The sequence below is a fragment of the Hakea prostrata genome, chromosome 6 (genome assembly GCF_041222555.1).
Source record: "Hakea prostrata isolate BN-2017 chromosome 6, UWA_Hpros_2, whole genome shotgun sequence".
NCBI lineage: Eukaryota > Viridiplantae > Streptophyta > Magnoliopsida > Proteales > Proteaceae > Hakea > Hakea prostrata.
Genome location: NC_142605.1, coordinates 38,510,334 through 38,531,137, shown reverse-complemented (window position 1 = coordinate 38,531,137; position 20,804 = coordinate 38,510,334). Strand labels below are relative to the sequence as shown.

General features: G+C 37.5%; 1 protein-coding gene across 5 annotated transcripts in view; it reads left to right on the top strand.

Annotated features, from left to right (window-relative positions):
• Positions 1-20,804, top strand: part of LOC149013965 (DUF3754 family protein, putative (DUF3754)) — a 76,326-nt gene that overhangs the window by 40,874 nt on the left and 14,648 nt on the right. For all 5 annotated transcript variants that reach the window (XM_089160077.1, XM_089160076.1, XM_089160079.1 and 2 more), the window contains exons 7-9: positions 5,292-5,420; positions 5,563-5,607; positions 14,912-14,991. In XM_089160077.1, coding sequence (XP_089016203.1) covers positions 5,292-5,420; positions 5,563-5,607; positions 14,912-14,991 — 254 coding nt within the window. The remainder of the gene's footprint in view (positions 1-5,291; positions 5,421-5,562; positions 5,608-14,911; positions 14,992-20,804) is intronic.

Genomic DNA, 20,804 nt, shown 5'->3' with positions numbered 1-20,804 from the left:
GCCAGGAAAACCCCCACCATAACTCCCTGTAAATCTACCAGGGCCTCCCCCAACATGGTAGAAGATCTTGCTCTCGAGAGAGATCTCGCCACCTTGAAAAAGAGAGATCTCGATCATCTCGGTGAGATCTCGGTTGAGATATACAACTTTTTGGCGTCAACTCCGTAGCCCATCTCGGTGGGTTTTAGGGTCCCAATTGAGTTGAAACTTTGTATTTAGCTTATATAAGGCCTTTTGAACATGTTGGTGGCCTTGGATTTGTTAGAAACAACCCTATGTATGATTTTTAAGTCTACCCATAGTGTGAAACCGAAATGTAGTAGGATTAGCGAATGCAATGTTATACAACATGTAATATAGAACCTTTAAGGCATATAAATGAAAAGCAAGTGTATCAAATGCATCAACTAACTTAAATGTTATCAAAATTCCATTCATATGAGTATCAAAATCTCAATTTTCAAAAATAAAATAATTATACAACCATTAGAAGTTCTATATAAGTCATTAAATCATAAATTCATAAGACAAGTAAAGAATGATTGATCTTCCTTGTTGTAGATGTGCTAAGAGTAGTTGCAAGTGAAAATTCAGCCAAAATCCACAGAAAAAGGTGAAAATTGAGAGTTCTAGCAAGATCCAGGGCAAGATATGGTGAGATATAGCGAGATATGGCTAGATATGGCAAGATATCCCAACTCGCTACTCTTGCCCTCCATTTCGTCTCGCCAAGCTGAAAAAACGAGATATCTCGTGAGATATCGCGAGATCTCCCACCATGTCCCCCAGAACTCCTGCTGCCAACACCCGCTTCGTGGCCACTACAGAATTATGGAAATCACTACTCCGGTAGCCACCGCCAACGAAATTTTGACCTCGCAACCCAGTGCTGTCGAATCTACACCCGTGGAAAACACACCCATCGAATCCACTCCAATATAAATCATTATCATCGAAACCACTCTCTCAGAATCAGAACCACTGCCGTTGAAACCACTCACTCAGAAACAGCTGCTGTCGACATCACTTCCCCTTAGAACGTTGTCCTCCAAAATCAACCATTAGACGATATATCTCCGATTTCTCAGCGATATATCATCGACTTTCTGATTTTTTCATATTGCTGGGGGGAATCGTGTCGCCCCCCAGCGACACGACGATATATCGCTGACACAATGTTCTTTGGCTCCAAGTACTTTTATGAGGCTTGTGAGTCGGGTTCTCAAATCTTTTATTGGTAAATTTGTTGTAGTTTATTTTGATGATATCCTTATTTATAGCAAGAATGAGGAGGATCATTTGAGGCACTTGAGGGAGGTGTTGACAACATTGCAGGTTAACAAGTTGTATGTTAATCTTAAGAAGTGCAGTTTTTTAACTAATAAGCTTTTATTCTTGGGATTCATTATTGCTGCTGAAGGAACAGAGGTGGATGAAGCGTAGGTGAAAGCAATTAGAGAGTGGCCTACGTAAAAGACAACTTCTAAGGTACGCAAAAGACAACCATGGTGGGAGATCTCGCTCTCGAGCGAGATCTCGCTACCATGAAAAACCGAGATCTCGATCATCTCGGCGAGATCTCGGTCGAGATGTGCCATTTTTTGGGCGTCAACTCGGTAGCCCATCTCGGTGGGTTTTAAGGTCCCAGTTAGGCTAAAACTTGGTTTTTAGCCTATTTGATGCCTTTTGAACACACTAGTGGCCTTGGATTTGTGAGAAAACAACCCTAAATATGATTTCTAAGTCTACCCATATTGTGAAACCGAAATGCTGTAGGATTAGAGAATGCAAGGTTATATAACATATAATATAAAACCATTAATGCTATAGGATTAGAGAATGCAAGGTTATATAACATGTAATATAAAACCTTAAGGCATATAAATGAAAATCATGTGTATCAAATACATCAAATAACTTAAATGTCATCAAGATAACATTCATATGAGTATTACAATCTTAACTTTCAAGAATAGAATGATAAAAGTATACAACCGTTAGAAGTTTTATATAAGTCATTAATGCATAAGTTCATAAGACAAGTAGAGGATGATTGAGTTTTCTTTGATGTTGTAGATGTGCTAAGAGTAGTTGCAAGTGAAGCTTTGGCTGAAATCTACAAAAAATTTGGTAAAAATTGAGAGTTCCAGCGAGATATGGCGAGATATAGCGAGATATGGCGAGATCTCGAGCGAGATATCCCATCTCGCAGATCTCGCCCTTGATCTCGTCTCGGTTTATGAAGAAACCGAGATATCTCGCGAGATCTCGGCGCGAGATCTCGCGAGATCTCCCACCATGAAGACAACTTCTAAGGTTGGGAGTTTTCATGGGTAAGCTACTTTTTACAAGAGGTTCATAAAGAGTCTCAGCACCATAGCAGCCAATTAAAGGGTAAATTTATGTGGGGTGAAGAGGCAGAGAACAATTTTGCAATCATAAAAAGAAAAATTATGTACCGCATCTGTTCTAGCATTACCAAATTTTGACAAGCTATTTGAGGTGGATTGTGATGCTAGTGGAGTGGGTATACGGGGCTTATTGGCTTGGAATGAATATAGATATCTAGGATATGGATATGAGGGAGCGTATGGTAGAGCATAGGATGGGGCGTATGTTAAGTCATCTACTTGTTATAGTTCGTATTGTGGGGCATATGGAGTCTCATCTGCTGATTCAAGCAGTATATATGTATATGGATATAGGGTGGATCAGGTGCATCATTTGTGGAGTCCATCTTTGGATATCCATTAGGTCCACCAGTAGTATCAGTATCAGCATCGTATGTGGTACTAGTTGGATGGCATAGAGAGATTCACGTGATTTTGAAATTGATCTGAGTACTGGTTGGCGATGCGGCAATATTCCTTACCCTTATGGCACTTTCTTTAAGGTGGGTTAGTTGTTTTATGAGGATGGTGCTACCTACAAACTATACAGAGCGTTGTATGGGTTCGCTGACATAGAGTGTGTATGTCCTCTATTTGCAGCGGTAGGCCTATAGGGTTGAGAGGATGGAGCCACCACTCGAAAACAACTATTATTAGGTTAGAGTAGATGTGATGTGCATTGTAATTTGTAAGTCATTCATATACAATTATGTTATACTATTTTAACCGTGTACTAGTAACTTCTGACTTCTACACTTGTACTTGACTACTTGTATGTTGAATTTTAGTAGTTATCTTTTTTTTTTTTTTTTTTTTTTTGTTGCATTTTATTGAAGATCTAAGGGTTCTCTTGCATCATATCCATATTTATATCGGTTAAAATTCATGTTCTAGACTTACAATTTTGCCCATATATTACCGAGCATGTGCCAATCAGGAACACCACTTTGGGTTAGGTTCTAGGCAAAGATAACACTCACAATGTGTTTATTGGCCTCAAATTAGGCTGGACACTAAAAATCAAACCAGAATAACCCCAAAATCCACCGAAATTAAGGATCAAAATTTCACACTATTATCTTATAGCTGACATTCAAGAGACTAGGTGGAAGGTAGCAAAGCTAAGGAGTTGGATGACTTTAAACTTTGGTACTTTGGGGTTGACAGTAATAGAAGTGGAGTAGGCATAATGGTGGATAAATATTTAAAGAACGATCTGGTGGATCATGGATGTCAAAAAATTAGACAATGGATTATAGATATCAAGCTTGTATTGGAGAAAGAGGTTGAAAATATAATTAGTGCATATAGACCTTAAGTAGGATGCATGGTTCGAGCTCTCGCGAGAACTCAGTTGAGGTCTTTTTTTTTGTGTGGATTGAGATTAGCGGGAAAAAAATAGAAGATCTTGAGTTTCTGCTTAATGCGTGGTCTTGTTGAGTCGAGACTAGATATCTTGTGTCGACACTGTTGACCTCTTTGCTTCCTAGGTGCTGTTGTCCCACCTTTTTCTGGTTCCTTCGTCTTCTTCTTCTTCCACTTTTTTTTTTTGTGTGTGTGTGTGTGTGTACTGGGGAACTGCTCGGATCTTCTCCTACAGTGCAACAACACTCAACCAACAAGTAATCAGCAAGTAATCAACAAGAATCAATTGAATTTGAAGCCATGCTTCAAGTATGGTGAATTTTCTTCCCAATTTCCATTTTTTCAGAATGATATGTTCTACATTAGGTGTTGGGTTATGGATTAAATGTATGTTGAATTTTTTGGTCCATTAACATGTTCATGGAACAAAATTGTTTTTCTGTTATTAATTTTTTTTTTCAAGTTTGTTGATACTTATGTTTTGATAATGATTGTAATATATGTGTGACTCTGTTGGAAGGGCTACAACCTATGGACTCAACTTTTTTTCATGAATGTTGCTATTGTTAATTTTTTCAGATATAAAAAATTAAATAAAATAAAGAAGTTTTTTTATTTATTTATGATTTTTATATTATGTTGCGTTGTTTGCTTTAAAACTACAGCCATGTTAAAATTAGCATTGTATGTTCGTGTTTTTACCACAAAGTATGTATTTCTTGTATTAAAAGTTATTTTTATATGTTTTTAATTGATTTATGAATATAATTTGTTACTGTAGTGTTTTTAGTTGTTGAATATGTTAGTCTGTTAGTGTAATAGGTCATACTTGAATAAAATTGTGTATGTGAATGGGTTATGAATGTTTACATACTTGTATTTGATGATATGTATGAGCGTATTTTTCTTATGTATTAGTTTAAAGGCCTTAACGTGGTGCTTGTAATGGCACTCATATCCTTCGGTAGTAGATATCAAAATTTGAGCTTTAGCTCTGATACCTGTCGACGATTTATAGAAAATTTTCTTTGAGAAAGTTGACTTATTCATTGCCCCAAAGGGGTGCTTACAGTTTTACAAAAGAAGACCTAGAACCAACTCAGAGAAGGAAGATGAGTACAAAACTACATAGGAAAATAATTACAAGTAAAAGATATATATAAAAAAAGACTTAAAAAAGTCCCTGAGGACTTTGTTGAACTTGTGCTAGGGCTAGTTCGATGGTGTTGAACTTGTGCTAGGGCTAGGAAAATAATCACAAGTAAAAGATATATATAAAAAAAAGACTTAAAAAAGACCTAGAACCTTTTTGCTGATATTGAAAATTTTTATGCAGTTCGAATCTGTAAAAATTCCAAATTGATGGTTTTAGTTTTAATTGGATTATCTTTCTTTTGGTTTTGTCATTGGTTCTCTTATAGCCTTTTTGTTTTAAGAATTAATTCATATTTCACGTGTTAGACCTTTCTCATCATGGGACGCCTCGAATAAGTGTGTTTTCTTATGTTAACTTATTTTCGGTGTTTTTTGAATCAGGAGCCAGCTTTCCAAGAACTAATTCTGCTTTATAATGAGGAAACAGCTCAAAGCAAAACCGAAGATAAAGTGGAGTTTCCTTCATTGCAATTGAAGATCTATGAGAGAATCCCCATACCAGATCTGCCAGTATATATCTTTTCAACTCTGTGAAGCGCCATTGCTTTCATCTTTCTGCATACTTTTTTAATGTTTTTCGGTACTTCAGTCATCATAGTTTCAGTTTCCAATGTTTTTGATGCTTGGATTTGTATACTGTGGTTCTTTGCAGGTTGTTTTTCCTCACAAGAAGCTGTCTTTCCGTATTCTGGACACTGTAAGTTTCTGTATATCCTGGTAATTCTCGATCCAGAAAAACCAAATACGTGTGCTTTCCACCCTTGAGGTCCGTAATGTTGGCAAGAAAACTGAAAAGCTTATGCCTCGAAAATATTAGACCATTTCAATTGTTGCAGTCAACCCAGGTTTAACGTGAGCAGACCACCTGTTGGATTCCCAGATGGTGGCTGATTTGGTCAAAATGCTGATTAAACTGGCAAATCTTGGAACTAGACCTAGAGTATTGGTATGACATATCATATTAGCAGGGTTAGACTTACCATATTGCACTATACAAATGCACGTGGAAATGATTAAAAATACAAATTGAAATACTCTCGGAATAAAAAAAACTTATGTAAACACTGTTTCAGTTTATTTGCTTGATTTGATTTGTTTTTCAGCAAGGAACCAAGGCCCAAAACATGAACTTTGGAAGAAGTTGTCACAAAATTGAAGTTTTGGGTGAAACTTGTCAGTCTACGTGCTGTTGATCCTTTCTGGCTTCTATAATCTAGCGTCCAAAGTATGTGTCTTTTAGTGTGCAAATCACATCGTACCACAGCATGTTGGACAATGTGATATGTGCTGAAATTTTTAATTTTTATATCCAACGCTACATCAATTGCATCAAGAGTATCTGCGAGTATGTTATCAAACTGTATCTGTGGTTAAATGCAGTGTTGATTGATACCAATATTTATTTTATAAAAAGTGATGCATCTTGTATCAATACCATGTGAAGCTGATACATATCATTCATGACGGAATGAGCTGGTGAGATACTTTAAACCATGGCCTAACCCCTTTCCTGTTTGATTTTTGGTCCAGCGGGAACACCATATGATGTAAACCAGGTTTTTCGGGTTAGGGGGTATTTTGGTAAATTCCCTAGACTTAGGGTTTGCCCAGGAAATTCCAGTGAATGGGAGAGGGTTTTTAGGGTTTATAAGGTATTTTATGGCCTGCTGAAACTGAACTTCAGACCTGAATCCTTTTGTATTTAGAATTTCAGATTTGAAATTTGAAGCCCAAAGGTTGATAAGCCCCTCATAACTCAGGTGTACAAACGCAAGGATAGGCAGAGGAACACAGCATCACTCGCAGCAGGTGCAGGGGAGAGGACAGATGGCAACTCCCTATTGGACAGCAACCACTATTCTGCTGTGAGCAGAGGTGCAGAAAAGACAGTCTAGGTGGCAAAAGAAGACTGGATAGAAGAGTAAGAGTTTGTTAGAGTTTGTTACGAAGGTTGGGGTATGTAAGGAAAGAGAGGGGAGAATGAGAGGGGGAGGAGCAGAAAGAAAGGAGCAAGCAGAGCTTGCTGGGAGAGGGCAACCTCTCGGGTATGGTCTTGGGGCTGTAATGTTATCCTTTACAGAATGATAGTATGTTTTTCTCATTCCAAGAATTGAGTATCATCGAGTAGGAACAGGGCTGTACCTATTGGTGATCATTACCAGAATTTATTCAATGAAATGAGTGTTACCTTGTTGCTGTTCTTACTATTCTGTAATGGCAGATGTTAGTAGTATTTGTTTCTTGTTTGTTATTCGGAGGCTCTGAGAACAACATTCAAGAGGGTTCTATCAAAGGGCAATTAGTGTATTGTTTAGGGTTGGGAAGGAGGCTCAATTCTTTTTGTTCTGTAATGGCAGAATTATTCCTTGTCTTATTCGTCAAAGAGTAAGAACTGATGAATAGAACTTAACAATTCAGAAATTCTGCAACTTTAAATTTTCTGCAACTTCCTATGGGTGAAGATGAAGAGCAGAATTTTTTTAAAGGCAATGGAATAGAACAGAACTGCAGAAAATAATGGTAGGATTTGGGTCTGTGACTTCCTGCGATCCTAATAGAAGTGAAAGGGGTGGAGAAGGGGCTGGGAATCAGTGGTTTCTAATAGGGTTAGGATTTGGTGCCGTGGGGAAGAAGGAGAAAGGAGAGGCCTGCGGAGAAGAGAGGGGCTCAGGGGTATTGATGTCTTGTCACTTGTATTCCAAATTTTTCTCTTTTTTTTTTGAGAAATTTCCAGTGCTACTCCTGAGTTACAAGTCCAGATCCTCTCCATTCAGCGTGCCACTCCATGCATCCACCCACACTACCCCTGCCTGACATGAACAGATCCTTCGCATATTCTGCAGATCGGCCATTGAAGCCAATGTTAGTGGTTGATTCGAAACTCTCTCTCCTTGTGGAGTTGGCAAGGTTCATGAGGGATCCTCTGGGGCCTGCTGTTGATTTTGGTTCTCTTGATCTGGAGGTAGGGGAACTTGGATCCTCTCGCCTTCTTGATTGCATTCATTCTCAGTCTCCTGACCTCCTATCTGATTAGTAGCCTGATTGGTAGTTTGAACTACTTGATTCTTTGTCAGAAATCCTGGTCCTTAATAACCTTATTCAATAATCCAGACTGAATTTTACATTGAACTAATGGGCTTTTTTATAGCCTTTTACAAGAGACTCTTAACTTGTGTTGGGATTTCTTAATGAATAAGGATCCCAACTCTTGGCTCAAAACACTTTAAAGTGGAATCAAATAACTACGAGATTACAACCCTTAATTTGGAATCTGCTAAAGACACTTAATTTGGGACTTAAGCAAACAAACTAAACTCCTTAAAGATAAGATACCCTTTCGACAAGGAATCTTATCTTATCCACAACTAACTCAACTAAAATGGAACATAACTCTCAATTTACTAACTCAAATAAGAAACTAAAAATAGATCCGTTATCCTTGGACTGAGGGGATTCTATCAAGACCCATGTTGACCCCTAATAAGGGGCTGGAAAATGACCAAAATACCCTTGGGGGTATTTGGTCAACTTGGCTTGGCCCTTTTCGATCTGAATTTGTCCATTTTTTTTTGGGGGGGGGGATTATCTGTGTTCACATCACCGTACCATCAGATGTTGAAAATCGTAGACCTTCTTTGCTTCATAAATTAATCCAAATATGTTGTAGTCATGATACTAAGGCGTTAATTTTGAGAGTGAGCTTTGATGCAATGGTAAGGTTGCTTCATTTTGACACAAGTGGTGATGGGTAAGTGTCCGTAATCAACCTCTCTGCAAAAGCAGGGTTAAGGCTGCGTAAATTATGACCTTTTCCAGATTTGGCAGTGGTGGCTGATCATATGCTGGTTCTCTCTTTGATGTGATATTAAAGCCTATTTTTTCCCTACCTTTTAGATTTTATTTGAAATTGCACTTAAATGCCTGGCATTCCTACTAAATTCGTTCCCTGTTTTTTCAATTTGATTATGATATAAGTTATGTTCAATTGGCTTGTATTGCCTTTTAAAAAGAAAAAAGAATTTTCTCTCTTTGCAATGGATCTAATTCTATCTTTTAAATCCCCTCTTTTAAACTTATACTTTATGGGTGAGTGGGTGCAAACCTCGCTGGCATGGCATGTCATCAAGGTGCAACCCTCATGTTCCACATGGCTGAGCAAGTGGAGCCCCAAATGTCAATATGAAGCAAAAATTATAGATGTTTAAAAAAGTCTGAACCACAAATACCGAGAATAAATGTGCTATTTAAAGTGGATCGTGCGATTGAATTAGGGACCCAAATCTAACATATGACCATGTTAAAGATTGAATAGTGGAACTTTTGTACGATGGGGGTACAAGTAATATTTGTACCACAACAAGGAGATTAATAGATTGTCCTTATCAGGGATACATAGTCTGTTGCTTTAATTTTACCATTTTTTTCTGGTATAGTTAAATTAGATTTATTTTATTGTTTGCTAATTATACTAGGTTTTTATTATCTGCTTTACAAGTGTTAGAATTTCAGTGCCTGTAATCAACCTAGGGACAAAAAGAAAATCTTGAAAGAAGAGAAGAAGGAGAGAGAGAATTACTAGTATTTTATTTATAATACATAATCAAATCTCAGTTTAGGAAAACTAACCTAAACTGAATTATAACAAAAAGGAAATTTCCATATTGCATAGAATCTTCCAAATCTTCTAAAAAGGAAACTAGCCTAGGAAAATTACTTGTCAAAAAATTATAAGCAAATTAGAAAGTTACCAAGATAGAAACCTACATTAAAATAAGAAGTTGAAATATCAACAATCCCCCTCAAGCTAGAGTATACATATCAAAGGCTCTAACTTGGAATTACACAAATATATATTAAAAACTTCATCATTCTTGAGCACAAGTATCAATAGTAGATGTCGATAAACATTGAGAGAACTTCATCATGGTGATAATCAATAGCAACTTAAAAAAAGAAAAAGAAAAATCTTTAATTCTTTATGTCGAACAACCGTCCAATAATGAAAACAATCAGCTGTATTGAAGATGAACCAAATGTGTAAGTATAACAACTTCAGAGGCACACCATCCAAATAATGCCTGTAAGAAGGAATCTCCACACAATAAGACAAGTGTAGCCTAAATTTGCATATTAACTCTTTGCAAGAAGGCAAGTAGCAGGTAAAAGTATTGATAGTTATAAATTAGTATGAATTATTGCGGGTTGGTAAAAAATTGTATAGGTTACTGCGGACCAAGTAGGTGACATGGCAGTATGGGTTATTGCAGACCAAGTAGGCAAAAGAGTATGGATTGCTATGGACCAAGTAGGTAGATAAAAGACAGTATGGGTTACTATGGTTCAAGTAGATAGGTAAACCAAATCAAGTAGGTAGGTGTTGCTATAGAAACCATCTTAGTATAAAAATCTCCACAAATAATATTTACAAAAAAAAAAAGAAGTCTTGAGTAGATATAGAAAAAATCTCTAATCTCCCGCTCACATGTAGCATTACACGTGGATGGAAAATGACGACCAATTACTAGCATCTCAAAGTATGAGCCCAAAGAAATCCAAGAAGGATAAGTAGCACCTACAGAGCAATGTATTATTCACCAATAAAGCTAATCAAGTAGTAGTAAATCGTCTCACAGGACAAAGTCTTGTTTACTTGATGAACCAAGGTACAAGAAAATTCCAATCATTACTAGTGTCAAACAGCTACCAAAAGGTGCAGGATAGTAGCGACAAGTCAATAGAAGTGCAGGCTGCAAGAGAAAAGGGAGAGAGCTTGCATGTGTGTGTTGAGGGCCTGAGGCTCTCCAGTAGTACTTTATTTATGATACAAAATCGAATCTCAGTTTTGGAAAACTAATCCAGAATTACAACAAAAAGGAAAATTACATATTACATAGAATCTCCCAAATCTACTAAAAAGGAGACACTTGTCAACCAAGTAAAAGTTGAATAAAAGGAATCCTAATTCAAATTGGATCCCCTAGTTGAGTCTTAGTTGGGTTCTCTCAATTGTGAAGCTATAAAAAGCCCCCCACCTCATTGTAGGGAACAAGTTTTCGATTTTGAATTAAAATTCCAGACCTATGAGTCATGGAGAATAAAACCCACAACCTAGGTTGTTGAGGGTTATAATGTCTTTGAATTCTGGAAATTCTTCTTCGTCTTTTTCATCTTCTTCAAGATTGCGGCAGTGAAAGAATTCATCAAAGACCAGAACCAGCTTGGAGAATCGTCTTCCTCATCAAGTAGGCTGATCACCTACCACTTCTCTAACCCTAATACCCCTCCCTAACCCTTGTGCAATTCATCATCATTCCCCCTTCTTCCCTACGGCAGCAGCACCACCCTCCCTTCTAAAACCTCTAGATTCCCAACCCACTCACCCCTCCTTCACTTAAGGAGCACTCCTTTCCCTTAACCCCACGCCTATTTTTAGTTTCATTATTAACCCCTCATTCCATTAGTTAGATAAATTTTCTGCATTCATCTTCTTCCTCTAGAAACCATAAACTCTAATTTAACTTAAACATTCATATCTCTCTAACCCCTCAACCAAACCCTGAACCCTTTTAGGATTACCTTCTCCTACACCTTCTCTACCTCTCCTCTAACCCTAATCATATCCAATTCCTTATGAGTCCTAATCCAAGTAGGATACCTATTTTCTAAACCCTAACTTGTTAGGATTAATTCTGAAATTACAAAATACAAAGGAACACAATTGAATTCATCCGTCTTTTTTTGCATTGGTCAAACCATAAACATAACCCTGATTCCTGAACCCTTCCTTTCAATACCCAAGGTTTGGAAGTCAAAGCCAACCCTAACTGCAGTGCTTTCAGAGTTTTTTTTGGTGTGATTTAGCTACTGTTCATTGAGATTCGGACCTGGCCAGCGAGGAGCTAAGCCCTAATTGGCCTACTGTGAGCATCGAATAAAGTATAGTTGCTGACCTTGAACTTCAGACTCAAACAGCATTACAGCATGGTTACAAGCCCTAAATCGCTGCTGTACTGTGAGATGTTTACCTAAACACCAAGGTATTGAGTCCTGGATTGCCTGCTGCTTTCTTAGAAAAGATCCTTCAACTTGCCCTGTATTCCAGGGTTTACAGGGAGTCTTTCCAAATTGCTGCAGTCTTACTTTTAAAATGGGAAGAGGACCTTATTCCCGGTAGGCTGATTAGTCATCATTGCTCTCCCATGCTAGATATCATCCAGAAGATGCTTCAACTCTAGGACTAACTCCTTTTCTATGTTGATAGGAATCTTTTGATTAAATTGGTCCTTCAATCCTTCTACATTTAGTGGTCTGGAATCTTTGTTCCTCCTCTAACATCTTGGTCATGGAAACTCCTTTTTGTGTTTTCTTGTGGAAGAACAAAAGAAGCTCTAAATTTTATATCCTGTTAGTTAGGTCGCCATTTGCCTTTCCAAATCTAAAAGGAGAGAGTTTTTTTTTTTTTTTTGGGGGGGGGGGGCAGCGGTGCTTGGTGTCCTTAAGATATAATATTACAATATAGCAAGCCTGCTCAACTAAGCATTTTAGAGACGATGTAGAGTTGTGAGTCATTCAATAGGTGTCTCTGCAGTGTAACTTGCCTGATGGAGTCCAGTTCCTCAACCCATGTCGTGTACAACATCATCATCACACCTTGCCACTATGCATTCAAGGAGGTCCACCTTGTTTGTATTCAGAGGTGAGACCCCCTCCTAAATGCGTGTTGGAGGGTTGTGTGATGGTAGCAGTATAAACTACCCTCGTGGGGTGTTGAGCCACATTAGTGACGGGGTCCTTGGACTTGTGGATCTTACTATAAGCCTCTTCAAAATAATCTGACTTTTGTACACGCACTCACATATTAGGGTAATAGGAGAATGAACCGCTTTGGCATGATCACTATTAGCGCTAGCCCTTTTTTTTCCCCTTTCAATTAGTTACATTAAAAATTACGTTTTTTATTGAAGAAAAAAAAAGAAGAGTCAATGATTAAGGAGTTCCCAATCCACATAAGAAAGATATTAAGTCCTGAAAGTTTATAAAATTAATAAAGTTAAATAGTGCATATGTAAGGTCAAGAGGAGTGGGCCTTTGCACGATGGTTGGTGGACACAATTGTAGCTTGAGGTCAAGCTACTGCAACAACAACAACAATAAGCCTTGTCCCAACTAAATGGGGTCGGCTACATGGATTCTTGCCCTCCAATCAGTTTTGTTCGAGGCCATGCTAGATACAAGGCCTAAGCTATACATCTACTTTCTCACCACTTCCCCTAAGGTTATCTTAGGTCTACCCCTAGCTCTTCTAGTTCCTTCAATATTGATTATATCACTTCTACGTACAGGGGCATTTATAGGTCTATGTTGAACGTGGTCGTGCCACCTCAAACGACTTTCTCGAAGCTTATCACTTATGGGAGCAACTCCCAGACCAACTATAATATGATCATTTCTTATCTTATCCATCATAGTTTCGCCACTCATCCATCTTAGCATCCTCATTTCTGCTATACTGAGTTTATCTATATGATTATTTTTAACAGCCCAACACTTTGCACCGTACATCATAGCTAGTCGAACAACAGTCCTATAAAATTTTCCTTTAAGCTTTAATGGAATACGCCGATCACATAAGACCCCGGACGCACCTCTCCACTACATCCACCCTATTTTAATTCATTGGGAAACCTCATCCTCTAAATCACCTCTTTTACTTATGATTGAACCTAAGTACCTAAAGCAATCACTCTGAGGAATCTCTTTATTGTCAAGTATCACCACCTCATCATCTGCCCGATCATGATTAAAGTTACAAACTAGATATTCTGTCTTCGATCTACTAAGTTTAAAGCCTTTTGATTCCAAAGCTACTCTGCATGATTCTAATTTGGTGTTAATCCCCACTTGGGTCTCATCAATAAACACAATATCATCTGCAAAAAGCATACACCAAGGGACCTCATCTTGAATGTCTTTGGTGAGTGCAAATAGATATGGGCTTAAAGCTGACCCTTGATGTAGCCCAATTGTTATCGGGAATTCATTACTTTGTCCCCCCACTATTCTAACACTAGTCACCGAACCATCATGCATATCCTTAACTATATCTATATATTTACTTGCAAAACTTCTTTTCTCTAGTACTTGCCAAATTAACGGTCTAGGGACTCTATCATAAGCTTTTTCTAGGTCAATAAATACCATATAAAGGTCTTTCCTACATTCTCTATACCTTTCCATAAGTCTCCTAATGAGGTAAATGGCCTCCGTTGTAGATCTTCCCAGCATAAACCCAAATTGGTTCTCTGTAACTGTAGTTAAGTGTCTCAAACGGGTTTCAATTATTCTCTCCCATAACTTCATCGTATGGCTCATCAATTTAATGCCCCTATAGTTATTACAACTTTAAATATCTCCTTTATTTTTGTAATTGGAACCACAACACTTCTCCTCCATTCATTTGGTATTTTCCCTGAAACAACCTCTTAGAAGAAATTACATGGGTAAGGCTGCATAGGAATTAGGAAATTTGTTTGCCCCCCCCCCTGCACGTTGACGCCGGTTTTGCCCTTTTAATGTTAACACATATACAAGAATGAGATGTTATTTAGATTGGAGAGGGTGAATCAGCATTTTTATTTGCTTAGTTATTGTTTAGTGACTGAATTGGATTATACCTTATTTAATAAGGCACAAGCATCTCACTTCACAAGGGCCTGGAGGGAAAATTTTACATAGCCTTAATTCCTGCTTTGCAGGAGTGGCTATTTTCAAGTTTCAAATGCCAACAGGTGGCAATAGCACAACTTAACTGTTGTGCCTACTACCAAGTCATGCCCACTGGGTAATACCTTATTGATTAGCCTTGATTGATTTGGATTCAGGTTGGATCCAATTTATATTCAATCTGCTTACAGCACTTTGGTTGTTGGTGTGGCATGGAAGCATTCTTGAAGGAAATTTTGCTTACATCTCTTGACCTATTATTTGAATTATTTGTGCAGGTACGCTTGGATATTGCAACCATATTGGGACTGTTGGCATACTTTGTAAATTACAAATTTGAGGACATTCTATCATCCCCGTAAGTATTTTTCTTAATTCCTAGCTAGCTTGGTGTGTATAACATTGTAATTGTTGTAAGGCAGCAGTTATATTAAGGGCAGCAGTAGTATTATTTATTCATTATGGGTAGAATTGTCTTGTTAGGTTCTTTTATTTTTCTCTTTGTAAATTCCAACAATGGGAAGATTTGTTATATTTTTAGTAAGCTTCTAATCTAAATAAAGGACCTCTTGTGTCTCTTTGACACAATTCGGATTTTCTTCAATCTTGCAACATGGTATCAGAGCCATCTTTGATGTGAAAAACCCTACAAAAATGTTGTTTGAGCACTACCACCCAAGGTTTAAAGTATCGATATCGACTATCGTATCGGTTAGGTGATTTTAAGAGACATATCATCCTGTATCGAGTATTGTATCGTTCTGGCTAATGTATTTTAATGCAATTCAATAGAGAGATGTATCGAGATGTATCATATTGGTGGTGTCAAATATAGATACGTATCGGCCAGTATCTTATGGTATCGTGAGATCTTTAAACCTTGCCATGACCACTTTTGCCTCTCTCTAGCACCATCACCACACCTCCACCTCTCTCTACCCTTCTGCTTCTCTCTCACCTTTAAAAAATCTTCGCTCCACCTCCTGCAGCGGCCTAGGACGAGCGCTGTCACCGCCACCAAGTCCTAGGACCATCGCCACCTACCTTTTCTCCCATCGCAACCCAACCACCACCATCGCAGCCATCCTGCGACTCTTCTAAAGTCGCCACCAACTTCCTTTCCTCTTTCTCCCATTGTAACCCAGCCACCACCATCATAGGCAACCTATGACTCCTCTAGAGTCCCCACCATCCTTCAAAACCATCGTGTGATAGGCCTAGAAGGTTCAATTCTCACTTGTGACCAATCTAGGCTCATTGTGCTTTACCACCAGCAGCTAGACAACCCTTGATAGCCTTTAGGGCCATATTTGCACCTTGCACAGGCTTCTAGAGGTGTTGACCCCCTCTTTCAACCCTTCTACCAGCTTCCGAAACCTTTTTCTACATCTATATGGCCCTTCTCCCTTGGTGGTGAGCACTTTTCTCTTACCAAAGGATTTTTTTTTCTCCCATTATGCAATAAATCTGATTTTTTAGATCCATCAGCTACCAATACCTCTTCTGGTACGTCTGGTATGGAGGGGACTCTCGGTTCTTCTATTTCTTGGGATCGTGATTTCTCCCCGTTTTAGATGATCACCGTTAAACTTAATGGGGCCAGTTATCTTGATTGATTTAGATATGTTTGTCTTGCTGTTAGTGCTCGTGGTTTGACTCGCTATATTCATGGAACTTTTGTCACACCCTCTTCTCTTGGTATGGCTCAAGACAAGTGGATGATTGATGTGTGCTTGGTAAAAGGATTTCTTCTCGGCTCCATTGAACCAAGGATACTTATTTCAATATGGAAAGTTGCCTAGGATACTTATTCCAAGGTCGAAAATGATGCACTGTGTTTTGAAATTTGAAGGAAAATTCATCAGCTGCAACAAAAGAAAGGCTTACCTTGTCACAGTATTTTAATAGTCTTCAAGGCTATTATCAGACCCTTGACCTTTACAAGCATTTGACTCCATCTTGTGTTGCTAATGTTGCTACCTATCAAAAATGGGAGGAGAAGCTTCGAGTATATGATTTTTTGGCTGGTCTCAACATTGAGTATGATTAGATATATGCTCAGATCCTTTCACGGGCACCACTTTCTTCTCTAGCGCGAGCTTATGCGCCTTATTGGCCACCTCTTTGTTGATATGCAGTTTTTCAGCCGCTTTTTCACCAAATCGCTACCACTTTGTCACCTTGTGCACTTTATTGCTGCCTAGATGCACACACACACACACACACACACACATATATTAATCAATTTTATTTTTCAAAGCCATATATGAATCTAGTAGTTAGTCATTTCGAAATCGGGAATTAGTGAATCATTAAATGGACAAAACACTTATTTGGCATCACACTATCATAGAGGTAAGTAAAAATATAAAATTACTACATTCATTTTCATACTTATAATTTGATATAATTTGTTGTCATATGTTATGATGCTTGATAAGATAAACTTATATTTGTGTTCTTTTTTGGATAGTCTTTCATAATTATGATTCTTGAATTCAACTCCCTGTCATGGAACAAAAATCGATCGATATGGTCGAAATATCGATCGATATGTCTGCAAATTTTGAAATCGAAACGAAATGTAGTTGTAGGAACGAAAAGTGTACAATATCATTTCGTATCGACTAATATATCGGTCGATACGAGTCGAAATATCGTATCGGGCCGAAACGACACCTGTGCAACTTATAAAATACCCAAAATCGACCTAGTTTTGACCTACTGAGCCTTTTTACCTGATTCGAGTGATATCGCCCTGGAGATTTCGACCTCTGTTTGAAAATTTTGGTGATTTCTCTTGCTTTCATCTCCTTCTACACATAATTTCTAGTATTCCATTTCCTTCAAACACTTGATTTGCTGCTCCATTTGTGCATTTTCTCAAATCTTGCAAGGGGAGTAACCAACTTCCTCATTTTTTAATTTTTGTTTCATTTGTGCCTTAAATCATGTTAGATTGCTTCCAAATTTATGTATGTTTACTTTAGAGTGTTGATCTATGAATTTGTAGTGTCAAAATTATTTTTTGATTCTTCCTACTATTTTTTTATTTTTCTGTTATTAAAATTATTTACTAAATTATGTATATTGCTAAAAACGTATATGTATAGTACATGTATAAGCTTCAAATGAATGTATGTGAGAGTTGAGACACCATATTGCTGTGATAGTGTTGAATTAATTTTTTTTCTTCTGTTAATTATGTAATTTTACTGTATTTAATATATATTTAAATAATTAAAAAAATTAAATATTAAACAAATAATTAATTTATGTTTTAAATTTTAAAATAGTAGAGTATTAGTGGAAGCGCTTGGGGTAGACCTAAGATAACCTTAGGAGAAGTGGTGAGAAAGGATATGTATAGCTTAGGCCTTGTATCTAGCATGGCCTCGAACAGAACTGATTGGAGGGCAAGAATCCATGTAGCCGACCCCATTTAGTTGGGACAAGGCTTATTGTTGTTGTTGTTGTTGTAGAGTATTAGTGGAAGCATGTATGCAATTTTTGGAGCATGTTGTGGATATTTTTAAGATAGTTTGTGTGTATTTTATATATTTTAAAATTATTTATATATTAAAAAAAATACTTATATAGTTATACATATATTTTTTATTTAAAAAGAGGTTATTATTAGAAGCATGTATGTCATTTTTGGAGCATATCGATCGATTTTTGTTCCATGCTGTCAATTATCGGAGTCAGCCATTAGGACCTTATCAGTATCCTTATCCTTCTCCTGAGAACCAGGGTGCTCTTTCATTTGTTGAGCAGATCTTCCACACTATTCCACAGCCACAAGGCCCACCACCACAGCCATATCATGGGAGTTGTATTGTCATTTGTATGGGGTGCAGACGGAAGAGGGAGACCTTGAGGCTTGAATAGAATAGACTTGTAAGTAATAACATTCCCGCTTCTTCTCTGATTCATGTACTATATACTTGGAATGTTGGATGTTACATTTTCAGTAGTTTTTTAGTAAACTAGTAGTTTTCTAGTGTTTATTATGCTTGAAATAGGTAGTATGAAAAAATCCAAATCAATTTGAGTGCATTTGAGGCTCGAAATTGACTTTTCAACAGTCGGATAAAAAGTATCCAGTTTCGGTCGAAAATTCGACCGAAACATGGAAATTTCGACCTTTTTCAAGGTCGAAATTCCCATATCGATCGATATTTTTTCCTTGCTCCCAGTGAGTGTAGCTGCTATAGTTGCCTTTACCAATACATAGTCTTCCAAAGGTATTTTTGGTTGTCATAGTGCCAATTGAAGTTATTACCCCTAGATAATCAACTATCGAAGCAACTGACCATATGACTGGTTCATCCTCTTTGTTTCATACTTATTCTTCTGTTTCCTTGATCCAGGTTGTCTAAACTGCTAAAGGGTCTCTTTCTCTTGTCTCTGGAAGGCGTTTCATCATCTATTCACCTTCTCTTACTTACCTTTTATCCATTAGTAGCTTTACTTGTGACATGAAGTGCAAAATAACCTTTTTTCCCTCTTATTGTGTATTTTAGGATATGGAAATGGGGCATTTGATTGCTAGTGGTAGATAACAATTGAGACTCTATTTGCTAGAGGGATCTCCATCAGCTCTTTCTACGGCTTCTAGTTCTACTTCTCTGTTTCTTTTTTCTTGGTTACAGTCGTGGTAAGAAATCTCGCTCTCCATACCCATCTTGCCCCCTAAAAAAGGAGAGATCTCGCTTGAATTGGCAAGATCTTGCATTTTTTATGGGCTAACTCGATAAAACTCAAGGGCCCATCTCGGGGAGGTTTAAGGCCTAAGTTGGGCTCAAACTTGGTAGCTAGCATATTTTAGGCCTTCTAAACACACTGACGGCCTTAGATTATTGATAAAACAACCCTAAGTATGAGCTCTAACTTGACCTTAATTTTAAAATTGAAATGCTGTTGGAATGAATATGCATTATAAAACATGAAAATAGAATCTTTAGGACATATAAATGAAAAGCAAGTGTACCAAATACATCAAATGACTCAAATAGCAATAGAATTCCATCCATATGAGTACAATACAATATAATACAACCATTATAAGTTCAATATAAATGATATGATCTTAACAGAAGTGTTGTGTACAACTCATGCTTCACATTCTGTTGTCGTCAATGTTCCCCCTCAATACTCATTGTGGGCTTGGTTGAAGAACTTCTTCAAATGGCCCTTGTTTGATCTTTCTTTTTTGATGTAGACATGCTATAAACCTTGTTGCAGGTGAAGATTCATTGTCAACCGGCAATAGATCCAATAGAAAAAGGGATTTAGAGTGGTTTCGGCGAGTTCAAAGGCGAGTGAGAGAGAGAGAGGGTTCAAGCTCTAGGTCGAGTCGAGGTAGTTCGAGAGTCTTGCCAGAGATGCTTGAGATCCCAAAAAAACCCAAGATCTCAAACAAGACCTCATTCCATGGTAAAGACCTACTTGCAAATGCACGTTTTTTGTATTATTTAGCGGTTTCAATGAAATAACAGAAGTTTTATATCAAACAACAATCATATTGTATTATAATATCATATTTCACATCTTTATATTAAGATGATATGAAATTCCTTAACCTCAAATTGTTGTGTGGCATCAACGGCCAAACGAACTGTTAGAGCAACAAGTCCTATTAAACCTCCCGTGAAGGGATTGGGGAATGTTGAAACCAAATCCAACTTAATATATGTAATAAACAAAAAATTTACGTCAAACTAAAGGGGAAGAAGATTATTTGCAGACAACCTAAATGAGCATCCTCACTGACTAGCCTTGTGATAATTCACTTGTGTTGCGTATATGACCTCTAGCTTAAGCATCATATATATATATATATATATATATATATACCGCACTTAAGGACCATCATAATTTTCTGCATTCGGAGGTATTAAGAGGTTAACCTCGAAGTAGACCAAATAAGTGGACCACAAGGTGGGCCCTCACCTCTCTAACTAAGGCCCATTATTCTAATCATAGATTTTACTACATAAATGATATTAAATGTGCGTTGACCGATGGTTTAGATGATGGCATGTGGTTAGAGAAGGGGGGACACCTAAGTGTACACATGTCACCAAGTATCAATAATAAAGTGATGAAGTGATAATGAAAAGGAAGGGGGGATACCTAAGCATACATGTGTCACCTAAGTATCAGTAG